Source organism: Scheffersomyces stipitis, chromosome 5, assembly GCF_000209165.1.
Source record: "Scheffersomyces stipitis CBS 6054 chromosome 5, complete sequence".
Classification (NCBI taxonomy): domain Eukaryota; kingdom Fungi; phylum Ascomycota; class Pichiomycetes; order Serinales; family Debaryomycetaceae; genus Scheffersomyces; species Scheffersomyces stipitis.
The window spans coordinates 500,952-517,149 of NC_009045.1; the positions used below are offsets into that span (position 1 = coordinate 500,952).

General features: G+C 40.1%; 8 protein-coding genes across 8 annotated transcripts; 5 read left to right on the top strand and 3 right to left on the bottom strand. All coding sequences in view use genetic code 12, as the record gives it.

Annotated features, from left to right (window-relative positions):
* Nucleotides 1-292: 292 nt before the first annotated feature.
* On the bottom strand, nt 293-3,472 carry SDCG1 (conserved hypothetical protein Predicted RNA-binding protein; the record flags this gene model as incomplete). Its single annotated transcript, XM_001385073.1, has 2 exons — nt 293-3,403; nt 3,467-3,472. 2 exons carry the CDS (start codon nt 3,470-3,472, stop codon nt 293-295), a joined length of 3,117 nt encoding a protein of 1,038 aa, XP_001385110.2.
* A 515-nt stretch (nt 3,473-3,987) lies between these two features.
* On the top strand, nt 3,988-4,968 carry HST2 (putative histone deacetylase-like protein; the record flags this gene model as incomplete). The annotated part of the gene is made up of 1 exon (XM_001384721.1): nt 3,988-4,968. One exon carries the CDS (start codon nt 3,988-3,990, stop codon nt 4,966-4,968), a length of 981 nt encoding a protein of 326 aa, XP_001384758.1.
* A 64-nt stretch (nt 4,969-5,032) lies between these two features.
* PICST_60045 (conserved hypothetical protein) lies at nt 5,033-5,950 on the bottom strand (the record flags this gene model as incomplete). The annotated part of the gene is made up of 1 exon (XM_001385074.1): nt 5,033-5,950. A coding segment is annotated over one exon (918 nt), but the record flags the coding sequence as incomplete, so codon positions are not given.
* A 1,198-nt stretch (nt 5,951-7,148) lies between these two features.
* On the bottom strand, nt 7,149-7,742 carry PICST_32027 (predicted protein; the record flags this gene model as incomplete). Its single annotated transcript, XM_001385075.1, has 1 exon — nt 7,149-7,742. The coding sequence occupies one exon, from the start codon at nt 7,740-7,742 to the stop codon at nt 7,149-7,151; it is 594 nt and encodes a 197-aa protein (XP_001385112.1).
* An 838-nt stretch (nt 7,743-8,580) lies between these two features.
* Nucleotides 8,581-9,042, top strand: PICST_32028 (predicted protein; the record flags this gene model as incomplete). The annotated part of the gene is made up of 1 exon (XM_001384722.1): nt 8,581-9,042. A coding segment is annotated over one exon (462 nt), but the record flags the coding sequence as incomplete, so codon positions are not given.
* A 102-nt stretch (nt 9,043-9,144) lies between these two features.
* On the top strand, nt 9,145-11,511 carry PICST_60438 (conserved hypothetical protein; the record flags this gene model as incomplete). The annotated part of the gene is made up of 2 exons (XM_001384723.1): nt 9,145-11,350; nt 11,420-11,511. Coding segments are annotated over 2 exons (2,298 nt in total), but the record flags the coding sequence as incomplete, so codon positions are not given.
* An 879-nt stretch (nt 11,512-12,390) lies between these two features.
* Nucleotides 12,391-14,208, top strand: SYF2 (henylalanyl-tRNA synthetase beta chain (Phenylalanine--tRNA ligase beta chain) (PheRS)). Its single transcript, XM_001384724.1, has one exon. The coding sequence runs from the start codon at nt 12,403-12,405 to the stop codon at nt 14,173-14,175; it is 1,773 nt and encodes a 590-aa protein (XP_001384761.1). The 5' UTR covers nt 12,391-12,402; the 3' UTR covers nt 14,176-14,208.
* Nucleotides 14,209-14,999: 791 nt separating this feature from the next.
* Nucleotides 15,000-15,811, top strand: SEC4 (GTP-binding protein; the record flags this gene model as incomplete). The annotated part of the gene is made up of 1 exon (XM_001384725.1): nt 15,000-15,811. One exon carries the CDS (start codon nt 15,000-15,002, stop codon nt 15,621-15,623), a length of 624 nt encoding a protein of 207 aa, XP_001384762.2. The 3' UTR covers nt 15,624-15,811.
* Nucleotides 15,812-16,198: the final 387 nt, after the last annotated feature.

Consider the following 16,198-nt stretch of genomic DNA (forward strand, 5'->3'; position numbering starts at 1 on the left):
ATTACATGCGCATACGGCCACCCAAGGAAGTTCTGAACACCTTACGGTTCCAAGGCATGGCGGAAAAGTCTGTATTCGGAAGGTATTTGCTCCTATTCTCTACATTTCATCAATATAGTGGTTATGATCCTCGTGGGCAAGTCTATTACTCCTTAAACAGGGTTGGCATTTAGAGTTGTGGTCTAGAGATTCGATTCTGTGATGTATTAAGTCTATTTACGAAACCTGTCTTTGTTTATAAGCCAAATGTCTATAGCTACTCATGTCATCATCGTTCCATCGAAGATTACAACTACTTCTTTTTCCCACCTTTTTTGGCCGGCTTTTTGGAAGCCTTCATCTTATTGTTACTGTCCTGTCCACCAGGAAGTACCAACTTGACTTTTCCGACCGTAAAGACTCCCAACAAGTCGTTGGGCTTGCTCTCATTGATCAATTGTCTTTCGGCTGGCCAGTCCAAATCGGTATCTGTACTAGTGCTATCCTCTTTACGGGTGGTGAAGTAATGCATCGAGTCGTTGATACACTTCCCTTTCTTTCCTGAACCGGGTTGAATCTTGACTTTGTATTTTAATTTCTGCAATGCGGACCATGGTCCAAATACGGGGACAATGGCGGAAAATTTATCGTTTGGTTGTGGCTTAGCAAGGAAAGAATCCAAGATCTCAAGATAATTCATTGCACTAGCTTCGTCTTCGTTTTCATCTTCCAAGTAACGTTGCAATTCTCTTTGTTGTTCTTTCTTGCGCCTTTGGACAGCTGCCGATTCTCGGTACTTTTCCTTTTCTTTTTCAGCAGCTTTCTGAAGTTCGATTTCTTTCTCCTTTTGCTGCTGCTCGACTTGGTGCAAAGTTCCTAATGCAGTCATTCTCAATCTTCTTTCTTCTTCATCTTGATCCGCATATTTTTGTGCCATTTTCTTCAATTTTGCTTTCTTCCCTCTCACTCTGGTAGAATTATTTTTGCCTGCTTCACTTACAGAAGACTGAATTGAAACAATGTCGTCACTTTCATTTGACTCTTCTGGCTCCAGGCTACCGTTTTTATTATCTTTAGCTGTTTCTGTTTTTTCATCATTTTCTACAGCTGCACCTTCTAAATTGTCTTCTCCTAGTTCAGAAGTTTCCAACTGCTTGATCAAGTCTTCCAAGTCTTTCTTCTTGTTATCCATTACGACCTTAAAACCGTGCTCCACTTCTTTATTAACTCTGAGTTTTGTATACTTTTGAGCAGTTTCTTCGTCACCCAATAAGTAGAGACCAAATCCCATAGTCAATTGAGTTGGTGGTAAGAACTCTTTCTTTGACTTATAGTTAAACTCACCACCTGCTAATAATGAGCCATCGAAATCTTTCTTGGACACATCAGACCCATGTAATACCCAAGCAGATGTAGACACCTTTCCGCTCCAAGCAGTGGATGTAGACTTGGCGAAGTTACCGGCTTGCATCAAAGTATATGGAGGAACACTTTCACCCTTGAAAGGATTCTTGACGAACACCTTCAAGGAGCCTTCCATCTCAGCTGACACAAAGAAGTCATTGTCATTGAAGAATCTGTAGTAAATCATATCAGTTTGAGAAGGGTCTCTCCCTGCCAAACATAAATAGCCTTCACTAGAAACAAACCAGTAGAACTTCTCAAACCAATACTTTGGTCTCAACTGTTTCAAAGTGTCGTGTTCATTTTTCAAGTTATGAGCCAAATCTTGTTTGATCTTTCTTTCAGCATTCTTAAGAGCCATTTCAGTATTCTTCTCCACCTTTTCTTTCTTGCTTTCAGCACTCTTCTTGCTTTCGAAATACAATCTTGCATTGGCATAAGGCGACAAAGACAAATCAATCCAAACGGAAAGGGTATGTGGAACCTTCTTCTTTTTTTCTTTGGAAGATTCTCTTGGAGATTTTGCCTTCTTACGAGTCATCTCCAAATCGGAATCGCTATCTGAATCATTTTCGCTTTCTGATTCTGATTCGGACTCAGATTCAGACTCCGACTCCGACTGCGAATCCGATTCAGAATCGCTATCAGAATTGTCAGAATTATCATCTTCGGAATATGAAATATGTTCCGGATCTGGCAATACCAAGTTAATTTTGTTCTCGTTAAGATTGAGAGGCAACTTGATTGTAGACATAATCTCGTTGCCACTACTTTGCTCATGTTTGACAATGGCTTCTATGTTACCCCAATCCATTTGCTTGTCTAGCATTTTCTGTATGGCTGAAATACACGATGCTACTAAATCAGCATGATAAATGATAGTATCCCCTTTCTTGGAGTTTGTCTCCTGCTGTTGGATCAAGGACTGTATCTGTTTGTTTCTTTCACTACGAGCGTTTTCCAATCTTTTATTGGCATTCTGCTTCTGTTGTTCGATCTTTAATGCAAATTTGGTAGATTCAAGAGCAGAAAAGAATGTATCCAAAGTCTTATTGTAACCTTCTATTTCAGTGAACTTATATCCTTCTAAATTCTTCTTGAAAGGCTTGAAGGGATGAAACTCGTCATAGACATATTCGAGGTCATTGTCACTATGCTCTTCAGAAGGATTGTACAAAGGATTCTTTTTGGATACAATAAATCCATTAGTTTGCTCGTTGTCCCCAGCAGAGATAAATGAAATGTACTCCTGTTCAGACTTATCCAAGGCACCGACAATCGTGGATAGTTTCTCATTGTCTTCTGCAAACTCGAAACAGCTAGACGAGCCACTTATGCCAGCATTCTGCAAATTTTTTAAAATCAAATCACTAGATAAATGACTAACATTTACAAAGAGCAACTTGTGAATGGAAAATACTTTACTCTTTTTACCTGAAGATGGCTCTTGCAGTTGGTTTTCTACCTTGATTCTCTGCTCTTTAATCCAAGCTTTGATTTCGTCTACATTGTAATCACGCTTCTCGTATTTGAAGTCTTCACTAAAAAGAGACTTGTCAAACATTTTGTAGATTTCGTTTACGGCATATTTGTCGTTTTCGCCTTTTTCTTTTACATTTCTCTGCAACGAGAGTATCTTCAAGTTGTCATCCAAGAGCAAAACGTTTCCAGCACTGAAAAATTCCAACACCAAGTAGAACAATCCATCGCTGAACTCTAATACAAGCACTCTGTCATTTCCAACCTGTTTGATACCTGACAATCTTCTTGTCTTCAAGTGCTTTCTCAACTTGCTAACAAAATTGGAAGGAGCTGGCGTGGTAGGACGATCAAAATCGGTTAAATGAACACGATTTCCGCAGTCTAAAACTACGATCTTCTTAGAGTCTGGAACAGAGAACTTCAACACATACTGTCTATTTGAGCCTGCAAGGTTGTAAATATTCTGTAATCTGTAGTTTGCTATAGAAGCTACCAATTCACGGGTGATGATCTGGAGGTCTAGACCGGTGATTCTTTGCTGAACAAAATGTTAGTAAAAGAAATTTAACCAATTAGCTCAAGAGAGATCTAAGAAACTTACCTTCATGTTTCTGCAAGCTTTTCCACTTTATTCCTTCTAATGACTAATCTTGCTTCCTGCTATCTTCTGAGGAAAGTGAAAAATGTTGATGTATCGTCAGGTGATTGAGATCACACGACTCATAATCATGACGACATTATACAGGTAAATTCTCAGAAAGCCCATAAAGAGATACTGGCTTTATCCAGAAAAGAAAAATGTGGGGACTTCCGAGATATACCAACTAACTCCGTGAACACAGTTTTTTTATATTCAATTTACTTAGTAACTTCTCTTTTGTACTTGAAAGTAAGAATATCCAAAAGGAAATCGCTAGTTGTATGGATCTAAATTCTAGGACTGTATATACTCCTTTCAATTCGAAGCGATTCATCTGGAAATTTATGCCACATACAGTTGCATATTGATTTCCTGCAGGTATCCAAATCCCCATATCTGAAGCCTTATAGTTTCTTAGTCTTATAGAGTTTTTGAAACTTACTTTTCTATTCTCCAATATCGTTCCATTTTGCTTTCTCAAAATGTCTGCGGACCTTGAAAAGAAGCTCCGACCGCTCGTAGATGCCATCCAATCGGGCAAAAAGATCACGTTTTTCAATGGTGCTGGAGTTTCTACCAGTGCAGGGATTCCAGATTTCAGATCTCCGAAGACAGGACTCTATGCCAATTTGGCAAAACTCGATTTGCCGTATGCGGAGGCAGTTTTTGATATCGACTACTTTAGAGAGAATCCAAAGGCTTTTTATACTTTGACCCAAGAATTGTATCCTGGCAAATTTGCTCCCACCAAATTCCACTACTTCGTAAAATTGGTTCAGGACAAGAAGTTGTTGAAAAGAGTCTACACTCAGAATATTGATACATTGGAAAGACTAGCAGGTGTAGAGGATGAATACATTGTAGAAGCGCATGGGTCTTTCGCGCGCAATCATTGCATAGACTGTTCAGAAGAGATGTCTACCGAGACGTTGATAGAGCACATGAACAATAAGGATAAGAACGAAGGTATTCCTACATGTTCAGCATGTAAGGGATATGTGAAACCAGATATTGTTTTCTTTGGCGAAGGCTTGCCTTCAAGGTTTTTTGACTTATGGGATGAAGACTCCGACGAAGTAGAAGTAGCATTAGTAGCTGGAACGTCTTTGACTGTATACCCATTTGCTTCTTTACCTGCAGAAGTAGGCAAGAAAACGTTGAGAGTTTTGGTTAACAAGGAGAACGTAGGTGACTTCAAAGCTGGTAAAAGACGGTCAGATTTAGTACTTCTACACGATTGCGACTATGTAGCTGAAAAGTTGTGTGAACTCTTGAACTGGAAGGATGAACTTGATGCCTACATTGAAGAGGCTACGAAGAAGTATTCCAAGAATAAGGAAACAGCGGCAGAACTAGCTGAAGAGATCACCGAGGAAATAAAGGAGGTAATAGAAAAGATGTCTCCGGCAGCAGAAACAAAAGAAGAAGAATTAGAAGATCAAATCAGCAAATTGAAGATTTAAGTTGGTAGATTAAAATATAATAGTCCAATGGATATAGATAGTAAATTCAAGGGTTCGTAAATATCTACTTCTTTCTATAAAGTCGATAAAAGAATCTCATATTCTCTAACTTCATAGGGTATTCTACCTCCTTCTGATTGATTCTGTACCAGCAGCTTTCGTTCTGTTCCACAATTTCCCAGTCTCCGTCATTGGCACCTTGTTTGCCTACAAGAATCATGTCCACCAAGAACTGAACGGGGAACTTCTTCGAGCCCACCATTACATTGGAGTAGGATCCAGCACTTTCTGCTATTAAGAGGAGACTTCCTTGTTTACACTGTCTGTTTAGAAGCTGAAGAAGCTTGATGGTCTCTGGCCTTTTCTCAGCAAAAAGCTCATTGGTTGTAAAGAGTAAAGTGATGAGATCTAATTGGTTGTAGTTGATTCCATGGTTTGCATTCTGGTCAAGAACATCACCAAATATGAAATTAGTACTGAATTTGTCAGGGTTGTAGATCCAGTTTTTCTTTATATATGTTGTCAATGTCAGCACGACTTTAGACCAATCTGCTATATCAATGATGTCTATAGACAAGCTGGAATTAGACTTGGAATTGTACTCTTTGGAACGACAGAAGACCGATGCCAAAGCCACCAATTCGGAAGAAGCACCTCCACCTATACAAAGAGCCTTGACCTCTTTTTCGGGATCATCCAACAGACTCTGAAACTCGTGCAAAGAAGAAAATAGGGAAGAGTATGAAAGAGCTCTGGCTGGAGTCCATCGCGAAACATAGGCAAACCTGTTGTCATCACTGCCAAAAGCAGCAAGATAATCTCTGTTATATAAGTCCCGCTTGACTACTTGGATCATTTCCTGAAGATCTGGTGCTTCCAAAATGCTTTCTAGACACAGTTTAAAAAGATGAATCGTTTTCGATGGCTCAAGAGCTTTGTCAGTTGTGAATGGAAAAATGTTAGCAGAAGTAGACGAGTTTTCAATTTCCTCTTCTGCTACATTAGACGGCAACTCTACAGACTCTCTGGTAATATCAGCTCCATGTCTGGAAGCGTATCTGACGGCTCTTCGACTCATTGCTGGAGAATATAGGCTGGTCCCATCACTCCACAATATACTCGATTAGGTCTTCCTATGTTTGCTAACTAAATTTGCAATCGGTTGCGCGCCGGGTAACACCCATCAGTTGAGTTTTTCAAATAATAATTTTTTTCGAGCTGTAGACTTTTTGTTATAAGTGCGACGTGAAAAAAATTTCTGTATATTCTTCTTTTCTTCTTTAACTAATTTCATCAATCTGTGTTACGGTGGGCCCTCAGTGTGACCGGAACTAAACCGCTTGCGGTTGTTCTGGTTGTGTTGTAGTGGTTTTCCGTAGCAGTTCGGCGCTCGAGAAGCAAGCTCAAGTTTTGGGTCAATTCTTGCCTTGTAATAAGTTATTTAGTTAACAGCTATTGTTGCTGTTATGACGTTCTTTTCCATCGCACTGGTCCTTCTTCGGAGGTTGAGCGGAGGCGATTGGTTAGTACTAGGCGGCAGTGGTTTTACATTGTTGAGACGGCCCTTAGAAGTTTTCGGACAGTTGGGCAGAGCAGCTCCGTCGACAGATTGTAGAGTGAGCGGATCGGTCTTGAGCTCACTTTTGGAGTTGGGAAACCTTCTTCAGAAGTTGTAGCTCGACCGGATGGTTCGTAGCAACATATTCCTGGACTCTGCGAAGGTCATATTGGCCGTTGACGAATTGAGTAAAACCATGTTGCAGACATCTTGTAGCCATTGGTAGATAATGTAGTTTTCTTTTCCTATATATTTTTGTTAGTAGGCTATTCAAGTTTGATACAACTTTTTTATTCTACTTGAATGCCTATTTAGATTCAAAGCATCATCGAATTATTCAATCACATTCATGTCATGAATGCTGAGAGAATTTGAGCTATTTCCTTTTGTCTATCACAGAATTTTTGTGTCATGTTTGCGGCAGATTTTTTTTCTTTTCGTTTTGCACCCAAAAACATCCTCCTAGGCAAGACTTACTATTGACCGTTGTGGTACACTTCTTCTAGACACCTTCGTGTACTACAATGGGATATACATCGTTTGCTTCGTTTTCGCTTACATTTTACTTTGGAGTCCAAGTAAAACTCAAAGCACACGAGAAATAGGGTCATACATACGATTCCTATAAACTACTTATGAACCTCTGAACCAAGCGGTGCAAAAACTCTTTCTCCTTATCTGCATTTTTCTTTCTTCGGAGATAAAACTGTTCTTGAGTATTATAGAACCATCTTTCTTGATCATGTTCACAATCTAAGTAGATGTGTTCCTGTGAAACATGCTTGAAATGAACAAACTTCAATGCCTCGCCATAGAACGAAAGCTGAACTTCAAAGCAGTTATAGCAATTTCTAAATTCTTCACTTCTGTGTTCCATCCATAAGTCGAACGCATTCAAAGATCTTGGAGTTAAAATTTGTCCAAATTTGGATTTTGCATAGAGTGCAAAGTCATGTCTGCCAGAGGCGTTCCTGGGATAGGTTTCAATTTGGTTATCGACTATTAAACTTGCTTCAACAATAGTATAAAGATCAATATGGCTAATGTAGTAGTTGTCATAGTCAAAACGAATGATTCGAAGTGTTTTAGGTTGGTTTGAGACTTCCCGATAGTACTCGAAAGTCTCATCGCAAGCATTATCATGCCATTTGCTGTATTTAATGAATGACTGAGGTGATAATGAATTGGCAAGTGAGTATTCGCAGAATTCAGACATCATCTTGAGCATATATTTGTAGCTGAAACATTCTACACAATGTGGTTTTAACCCTTTTTATAGCAATGAAGGCAAACTGGTATGCCTTTCAAGAGCATTCTTCAGTTGTACAAGCGGAAAAAAAATAGAAGGAATAATTGTACTGAAGATTATGGCAATTCATTCGTTTCGTTTCTGTAATAGGCAAGTTTTAGAGAGTAATTGCTGCGAAAAATATATCATGCAAACAGATCAAAGATAGCATATCCAATTTATGACGCCAATTTTACTTAAAAGCAAAAGCACAATTAATGGCAATTAAAATTCATGAGTTGCCACAAATTGCTATTTGATATTGTTGGGCTTTACTTTTCAAGGTAGACTTTTTTATGATTGTTCATTATTTAAATGAATTCCATGAATTTATAGTCCAAGTTTTCTTCGCAAAAAGGGCACGGAACATTTGTCCATTTTTCTTTTCTTCTTTAGTTCTTTTAAGATCCATAGAATTTATACCATACATTTTTATCTCATTGTATCCTCTCTTAATATACGCAACTGATTGCCATCATGGTGTATTAGGTTACCAAGGCTTGACTTGGAATTAGTGTCTAGACCAATCTACGTCTCCTGTCAAACTCCAAAAGCGCGCGGCGAGGAGTTCAAGCACGTGACCTACACAAACAAATCAAGCGAATCTACATCTAACCGAGTACATGAGATGAATCCATATGAGAGCTTAAGAATACGGCAGTTCTCTTTGCTGGTCTCTATTCACTATTAATCTTTCCCATTGCTTTGTTTAAGTGTTGGAAACCGCAAATCAACGGCTAGACTTAGCGTTTTCTCAATTCCGGCCATGTATCCGCCCAGTTCCGGCGGTTTCGAAGCAGCTGTGCCTGACTTCCATATTAGCAACTATTCCAAGGGAGAGAAGTACTCCAGCAGAACCGGAGTAGGAGCCTTACCAAATTTACCCTACTCTTTACCTGTGGGATCTCCATCCGGAAGTAGCAATCACAATAACGACGATGAGTTGAATTCTCCTAACCATCTTTCTCCAGAAAACAGCTATGTAGAGTTTGATTTAAGTCACATGAATGGACCATACAGCAACAGATATGGAAACGGTACTGGAACTTCTGAAGATCTCAACAGTTTTGTTAGTGAAAAACGAGTGACAAGTACGAGCAGATTGGGTTCTGCTGAAACAAGTCCCTTGAATGTTAGAGATTCTCTACCCGGACTTGATGATATACTTGGAGAAGACGTCACCATTGAAGTAGATGATATCAATTTCAAAGACAAAGAAAATGAGCCGGTAGCGAAAAAAGACGAAACTGCAATCGAAGATGCAAATTTAGATGTGAAAGATGAAAATATAAATGATGTAGATGATAGTGACGACTTCTTTTCAGCGAGAATGTCCAATTGGAAATCAATGAAAACCATCACGGACCTCGACTATTACAACGAAAAGGGTGAACTTGAGTTTGCTGCTGGTACATTTGACTCTTTGGACAATCGAGCCGGTTCTCGTGGTTACACTAAGATTAACACCGAAGAACAAGTCAACAAGTATGGCGCGCTTGACAGAAAGACCGACTTTTTGTTTAGAGAAAGAAAGAACCCTCGTCAGAAACAGGAAAAGTCAGCAGAATACGAGAAGGCGGACTTGGACTACAACTCTGACGACCTGGACTACGAGGCTGAAGACAATATTGATAGCAATGAAGCATTACAAAGCACCAAGAGCATGTTGACAGATTCACAGAAGTTCGCTTATGTAGGCATCACTAAGTTGATAATGGTAGATATGGCTACAGAATTGGCAAAGGTACAGATCAACTCGTCCGGAAAAGTCGCCAAACAGTTGAGTTCGGGTCAGCGCCACTTTGCTAACTGGACATTGTACATTATGTCCAAATTGTACGAACATATGGACGTATCTGAGGACGAGAAGAAAATGATAGAAAACCTCAGTTTGCATGGTCTAGAAGTTTCAGATCTCTCTATAAGTCTTCTAGAAGTCAACAATTACAAGAGCCCCGATATTCCAGCTGATTCGCTACAGTTGGAGCCTGATTTCGATCTCAGATGGGTCGTTGTATGCGATCTTTTCTTATTGCTCTTATCTGACGGCTACTATGATAGCCGTTCCCGGTCTTTACTAGTAAGATTCGCCAAGACTCTCAATATCGAAGGGATCGAGATCCTTCAATTTGAAAGAAGGTTGATAGACAGCTTGGAATTGGAGTCTGGCGAAAAGACAATAGAAAATAAAGATGATAAATTAGTAGATTCTACCTTCATAGACAGACAAATGAAGAAGAACAGAAGGAAACGATTGGCATATATTGGTTTGGCTACGTTGGGTGGAGGAATTGCCATTGGGCTCTCGGCAGGTTTGTTGGCACCAGTTATTGGCGCAGGTTTAGCAGCTGGTTTGACCACTGTAGGTATTACAGGAACGTCAGGGTTCCTAGCTGGTGTAGGTGGAAGTGTGATTATAACAACTAGTGGAATTGCCATTGGGGCCAAAGTCGGAAACAAGGCTGGTACTAGAAGAACAGGAGAGGTACACACTTTTGAACTCAAGCCATTGCATAATAACAAAAGAACAAATCTCATTGTTACAGTTTCTGGTTGGATGAATGGTGAGCTAGATGATGTGAGACTTCCATTTTCCACGGTGGATCCTGTTATGGGCGATATGTTTTCTTTACTTTGGGAGCCAGAAATGTTGCAATCCATGGGACAAACAATTGGAATCTTAGCCAGTGAAGCCTTAAGTACCTCTATCCAACAGATTTTGGGAGCAACAATTTTGGCAGCGCTCATGTCTGCAATTCAATTACCGATGGCTCTTTCGAAATTGTCCTATTTATTGGACAATCCATGGAATGTTTCCTTGGATAGAGCCTGGAAGGCAGGCAAGATTCTTGCTGACACTTTGATTTCAGGAAATTTGGGTGTAAGGCCAATTACATTAGTAGGGTTCTCATTGGGAGCTAGATTGATCTATTCGTGTCTCATTGAATTGGCCAAAAGGGGAGGGTTTGGACTTATTGAAGATGTCATCATCTTAGGAAATCCAATTGCTGTGAAGACAGACCAATTAGCATTGGCTAGATCTGTGGTGAGTGGTCGTTTCATTAACGGTTATTCAAAGAAAGATTGGATTCTTGGATATTTATTCAGAGCTACAGGAGGTGGCCTTCTGACAGTTGCAGGCCTTTCTCCAATCGAGAACATATTTGGAATAGAAAATATTGACTGTACTGAATTAGTTGAGGGTCATATGTCTTACAGAACTGCCATACCCAAAATTTTGAAGAAAATTAACTGGGAGGTATTGAGCGAAGAGTTTGCCGAAATTGAAGAGCCAGATCCAGAACAGAAAGAAAGAACAAGAAAGCTTATCAGTGAATTCGATGAAGCTAGAGCTAAAATGAAATTGGAAATGGAGTCCCAAGCAAAACCTACTGGCTGGAAAAAATGGTTCAAGCCTAAGCAAAAGGATTGGTGGGAAATCTACGAGGCCGAAAACAAAAAATCCGGTACTACATCATCAGCTAGAACGTCAACTTCGTCGGGTCAAGGTGTAGCGGCTAACCAGAGAGCATCTAGTTCTGCAGCATTAGAAGAATACGATGAAACGGCTGATTTGCAGACCTCACCAGAAGATGGTAGAGAAGCAATTTTTGATGTTCAGGCTCTTCTTCTGGAAGTGAACGACATTGAAAGGCTTGCAGCAGAAGATGAGACTACTTTGAAAAACGTGAGAGATGAAGTTGTAGAATCTCCATCGCAGGTCACGAGAAACGAAGACCTCGAGGACTTAGAGCTCAAGAACGAGAATTAGGGTGACTGATATATTATTTGTTAATTGGTATTGCAAATCTAATAGGTTACGATTTTCATTTGCGTGATGTGATTGTAATGATTAGGGGTAGAGCTTGAGCAGGTTCAGTATTTTCACAAGTTAGCACCAGTTCCAACTTGTTCATAGGTAGCATTTACATTAAGCAGAAGGATGAAACACTTTTTCAAATCCGTAAAACAAAACTTGATGTATATAGTGAAGAAGTCCCTGTACACTGAAGATTCTTGGACTAAATTGAATTTCGCAGCCACTGTAACTCTTCAGGAAAGTTAACGGACTGTATATAGAGTACCATTAGCTTTTCCCGATGGTGAAAGAAACAAGATAGAGTGGTACAACAAAGACAGTGCAAGTTGTTGAAGGCCTCTTCACTTGGTAGGGAAGACACATATGTGATTCATAGTGATAATGTGAAGCAAGATTCTAACATACTAAAAAGAAAAATGTAAAAGAAGTAAAATATTACGGGAATTGCTTACCCGTAGACAAACATTTTGCACCCAAAACAATGCACCAAAATAATAATACTGAACGACGTAAAAACTAACTGGTATTCAAAAAAAACTATTAATACTAGTTCATTGAGTCTACTGGGTCATTTCTATTTACCCGATTAATTCTTTTTAGTATTCTTTAACTGATGACTCAATCAGGTATGAGAAATACGCTTGCGCGCGTACACAGAGTCCTTGGTCGTTGAACTTTTTTTCACTTAGACTCACGGTGAAGCTCTCTTCGGTGAAGACAATCACCTTCAGGCTTTATCCTTAGCACAGAGAGCACACGACATTCACCATGCCTACCATCCCTGTTGACAAGCAAGATCTCTATGACCTCTTGGGCCAGAGTTACACCACTGAGGAGTTCGACGAATTGTGCTTCGAATATGGTTTGGAACTTGACGAAGACACCACTGACGATTGTCAGCCTGGAGAGAGACCTCAGTTGAAGATTGAGGTCCCAGCCAACAGATACGACTTGTTATGTATCGAAGGGATTGCCCAGGCCTTAAATGAGTTTTTAGGAAGAGCCGAGGCCCCAAAGTACACCTTGAAGCCATCGAGTCCTATAGTTACTTTGACTATTAAGGAAACCACTGCAGGTGTTCGTCCATATGCTGCTGGAGCCATCTTGAGAAACATCAAGTTTGACCAGCGTCGTTATGAGTCTTTCATTGCCTTGCAAGACAAGTTGCACTCGAACATCTGTCGTAACAGAACACTTGTAGCTATTGGTACTCACGACTTGGACACTTTGAGTGCTCCTTTCACGTATGAAGGTTTGACCCATGAAGATATCAGCTTTGTGCCTTTGAACCAGGAAAAGTTACTTAACGGTAAACAATTGATGGAGTTCTACGATAAGGACAAGAACATTGGCAAGTACTTGCACATCATCAGAGACAACGACAGATACCCTTACATGTTGGACTCCAACAGAACCGTAGCCTCTTTGCCTCCCATCATCAACTCGAATCACTCCAAGATTACATTGGACACCAAGAACGTCTTTATTGACATTACAGGAACTGACAGAACCAAAACGGATATTGTTCTTAACCAGGTCGTAGCCATGTTTTCTGCCTACTGTGAGACACCTTTTGAAATTGAACCTGTTCAGGTAATAAGTGAACATAACGGAGAATCACGTATTACTCCTAATGTCACACCAAGATTGGCACAGGCAGAGATTGAATACATCAATTCATGTACTGGTTTGAACTACGATGCCCAGGGCATCTGTGACTTGTTGAAGAAGATGTCTCTTGTTGCCAAGCCATCTTCTACTAAAGGACTTATTGACGTAGAGATTCCCATCACCAGACCAGACGTTTTGCACCAATGTGACATTATGGAAGACGTTGCTGTCGCCTACGGCTTCAACAAGTTGACAAAGACAAAGCCACAAAGTGAGTCTTTAGTTGCTTCTCCATTACCAGTGAATAAGATCTCTGACATCTTGAGATTGGCCTCGTCACAATCGGGTTACTTAGAAGTGTTGCCTCTTACGTTGTGTTCTCACGACGAAAATTTCAAGTTTTTGAGAACTGTGGACGACAACACTAGAGCCGTCAAGTTGGAAAACCCCAAGACCGTAGAGTACCAAGTAGTCAGAACCACGTTGTTGCCAGGTATCTTGAAGACAATAAAGGAGAACAGAAAGCATTCTTTGCCTATCAGAGTCTTTGAGGCCGGCGATATCGTTTTGAAGAACCCAGAGTTGGAAAGAGGTGCCTACAACCAACGTAACTGGTCAGCTATCTACGCCGGAAAGACGTCTGGTTTCGAGTTTGTGCAAGGTTTGTTGGGCAAAATAATGCAGACTATGAGAACTCCCTGGTTAGAAAACCCCAAGGAAAACAAGAGCAGAGGCTACTGGATAGAAGAAGACAAAGAAAACCCTACCTTCTTCCCTGGCAGAGGTGCCAAGGTTTTCTTTAGAAACGCCGAAGGTGCTGCAGAACAAGAAATTGGTGCCATTGGTGTTTTGCACCCAGAGGTGATGACAGCATTTGAGATTCCTTATGCTGCTTCATCTGTGGAAATCAACGCTGAAGTATTCTTGTAGGGTATAGACCATTAATGTACAGAGATATAAACTAACTATAGAATTCGAAGAGTAGAGTAGGTGATACGATAGTAATAATATATTCTGCAGTTGTATTTCAAGATCTAGGACAACCATACGATGTAAATAGCAGGTGTAGAAAAACAAATTTAGACTGTCAGAGAAAGAACAATTGTATATTATCCAGATAATATGCAAGATATCTTCAGATAATAAATTAGAGAGATGTCAAAAATGACGTAGTTGCAACACATATTCAATCTGTCCTGAATAAAATTTGCAGGCAATATATGAAAACTACACAACCATAGCATATACAAGTACACTTTATGAATAGTGCACAGTTGTGTTTATACACATAAACAGTATATCTTAACATCTCCCTAAGGCTCGGGCAAACTCTTGCAGCCGCTATAGTTAAGGAGTAGCCTGAAGCATGCAGGAGAGCAGCCTCGTCCTTCTGGCCTGCACACGACCCTAGTCTGGTCCATTTTCCCAAACAGTGAGTGTTTGCCAGGTTCCACTATATACATACAAATAAATGGAGGCTATTAATAATAAATAGTTCTGTTTTTTCTTCCGCTACCAGTGCTACAACTACGGCAGTAACATCCACGCCGTACCCTTCCATCTTCCAGACCCTACCCGCTACCGATACAGTCGCTAGCGCCCGTTTTGCAAGTTCCAAAGCTACCGAAACTTTTGGTTCACTTCAAGAATCTCAGCAATCTCAAATCTCAAATCTCCGGATTGTGCGACAAATATACCCTTTATTATCGTTACCACGTACCCGTTTGTACCCTTCTTTGTAGAACTGTTTCATCATGAGTACCAGAGCTGCCCCCTCGAGATCATATGATATGATCATGAAGTTGTTGTTGGTTGGAGACTCCGGCGTAGGAAAGTCGTGTTTGTTGTTACGTTTTGTTGAAGACAAATTCAACCCCTCGTTCATCACCACGATTGGGATCGACTTCAAGATTAGAACCATCGAAAGCAAAGGCAAGAAGATCAAGTTGCAAGTGTGGGACACTGCTGGCCAAGAGCGTTTCAGAACCATCACCACCGCCTACTACCGTGGAGCCATGGGTATTGTCTTGATTTACGACGTGACCGACTCCAGATCGTTCGAGAACGTGGACAACTGGTTCCAGACCGTGACACAACACGCCAATGAAGATGCACAGATCTTCTTGGTAGGCAACAAATGTGACGACGAGTCTAACAGACAAGTCTCCAAAGAGCAGGGCCAGGAATTGGCTCTGAAATTGAACATTCCTTTCTTGGAAGCCTCGGCAAAGAGCAACGAAAACGTTGACTCTATCTTCTACGAATTGGCCGGCATCATCCAAGATAAACATGTAGATGAACAGACTACTTCTGGTTCTGCAGGAGGCATTGATGTCTCGCTGAGCTCTAAGAGCGGTATCAAGAACAACTGTTGTTGATCGACTGAATAAACTAATTTGAACAAAATTGAACTAAAAAGAGAATTGAAAATGAAATTGAATACTGAAAATTGAATATTAGATGAATAATTCAAGTCAACTATACTGATTACTTGAAAAACTTGAATTTTGATGTTGAATAATAAATGAACTATTGATCAACTGAAAATGAATATGAATTCAAATTGAACAACGCCATGTAGACTTTGGCGATGCCAGAGTATGACTTCATGTCCACGAGGACCCATGATCTGCCTTTTTTCCGGCCTTTTTTTATTTCGTGTCTTACGACTTGGTGTTACATTCCTGTGTTTATAAATACTAATCTAGACTACGGCGGTAGCGTTTCTAATACGAATATATATTATTGCGATAATGCGACTAGACAGTAGTTGAATTAATGAATATATTTATACATTTATATATTTACGATGGTTTACAATTAATCCACATTGAACGTTGTGCAATATTCAACACTGTGCAACTAAGACGTTCTTCTTACCAACATATCTCCTCTCACCATAACAGCGACTATAACGAAATAATATACTTTCGATGAAACGAAAATTTACAAA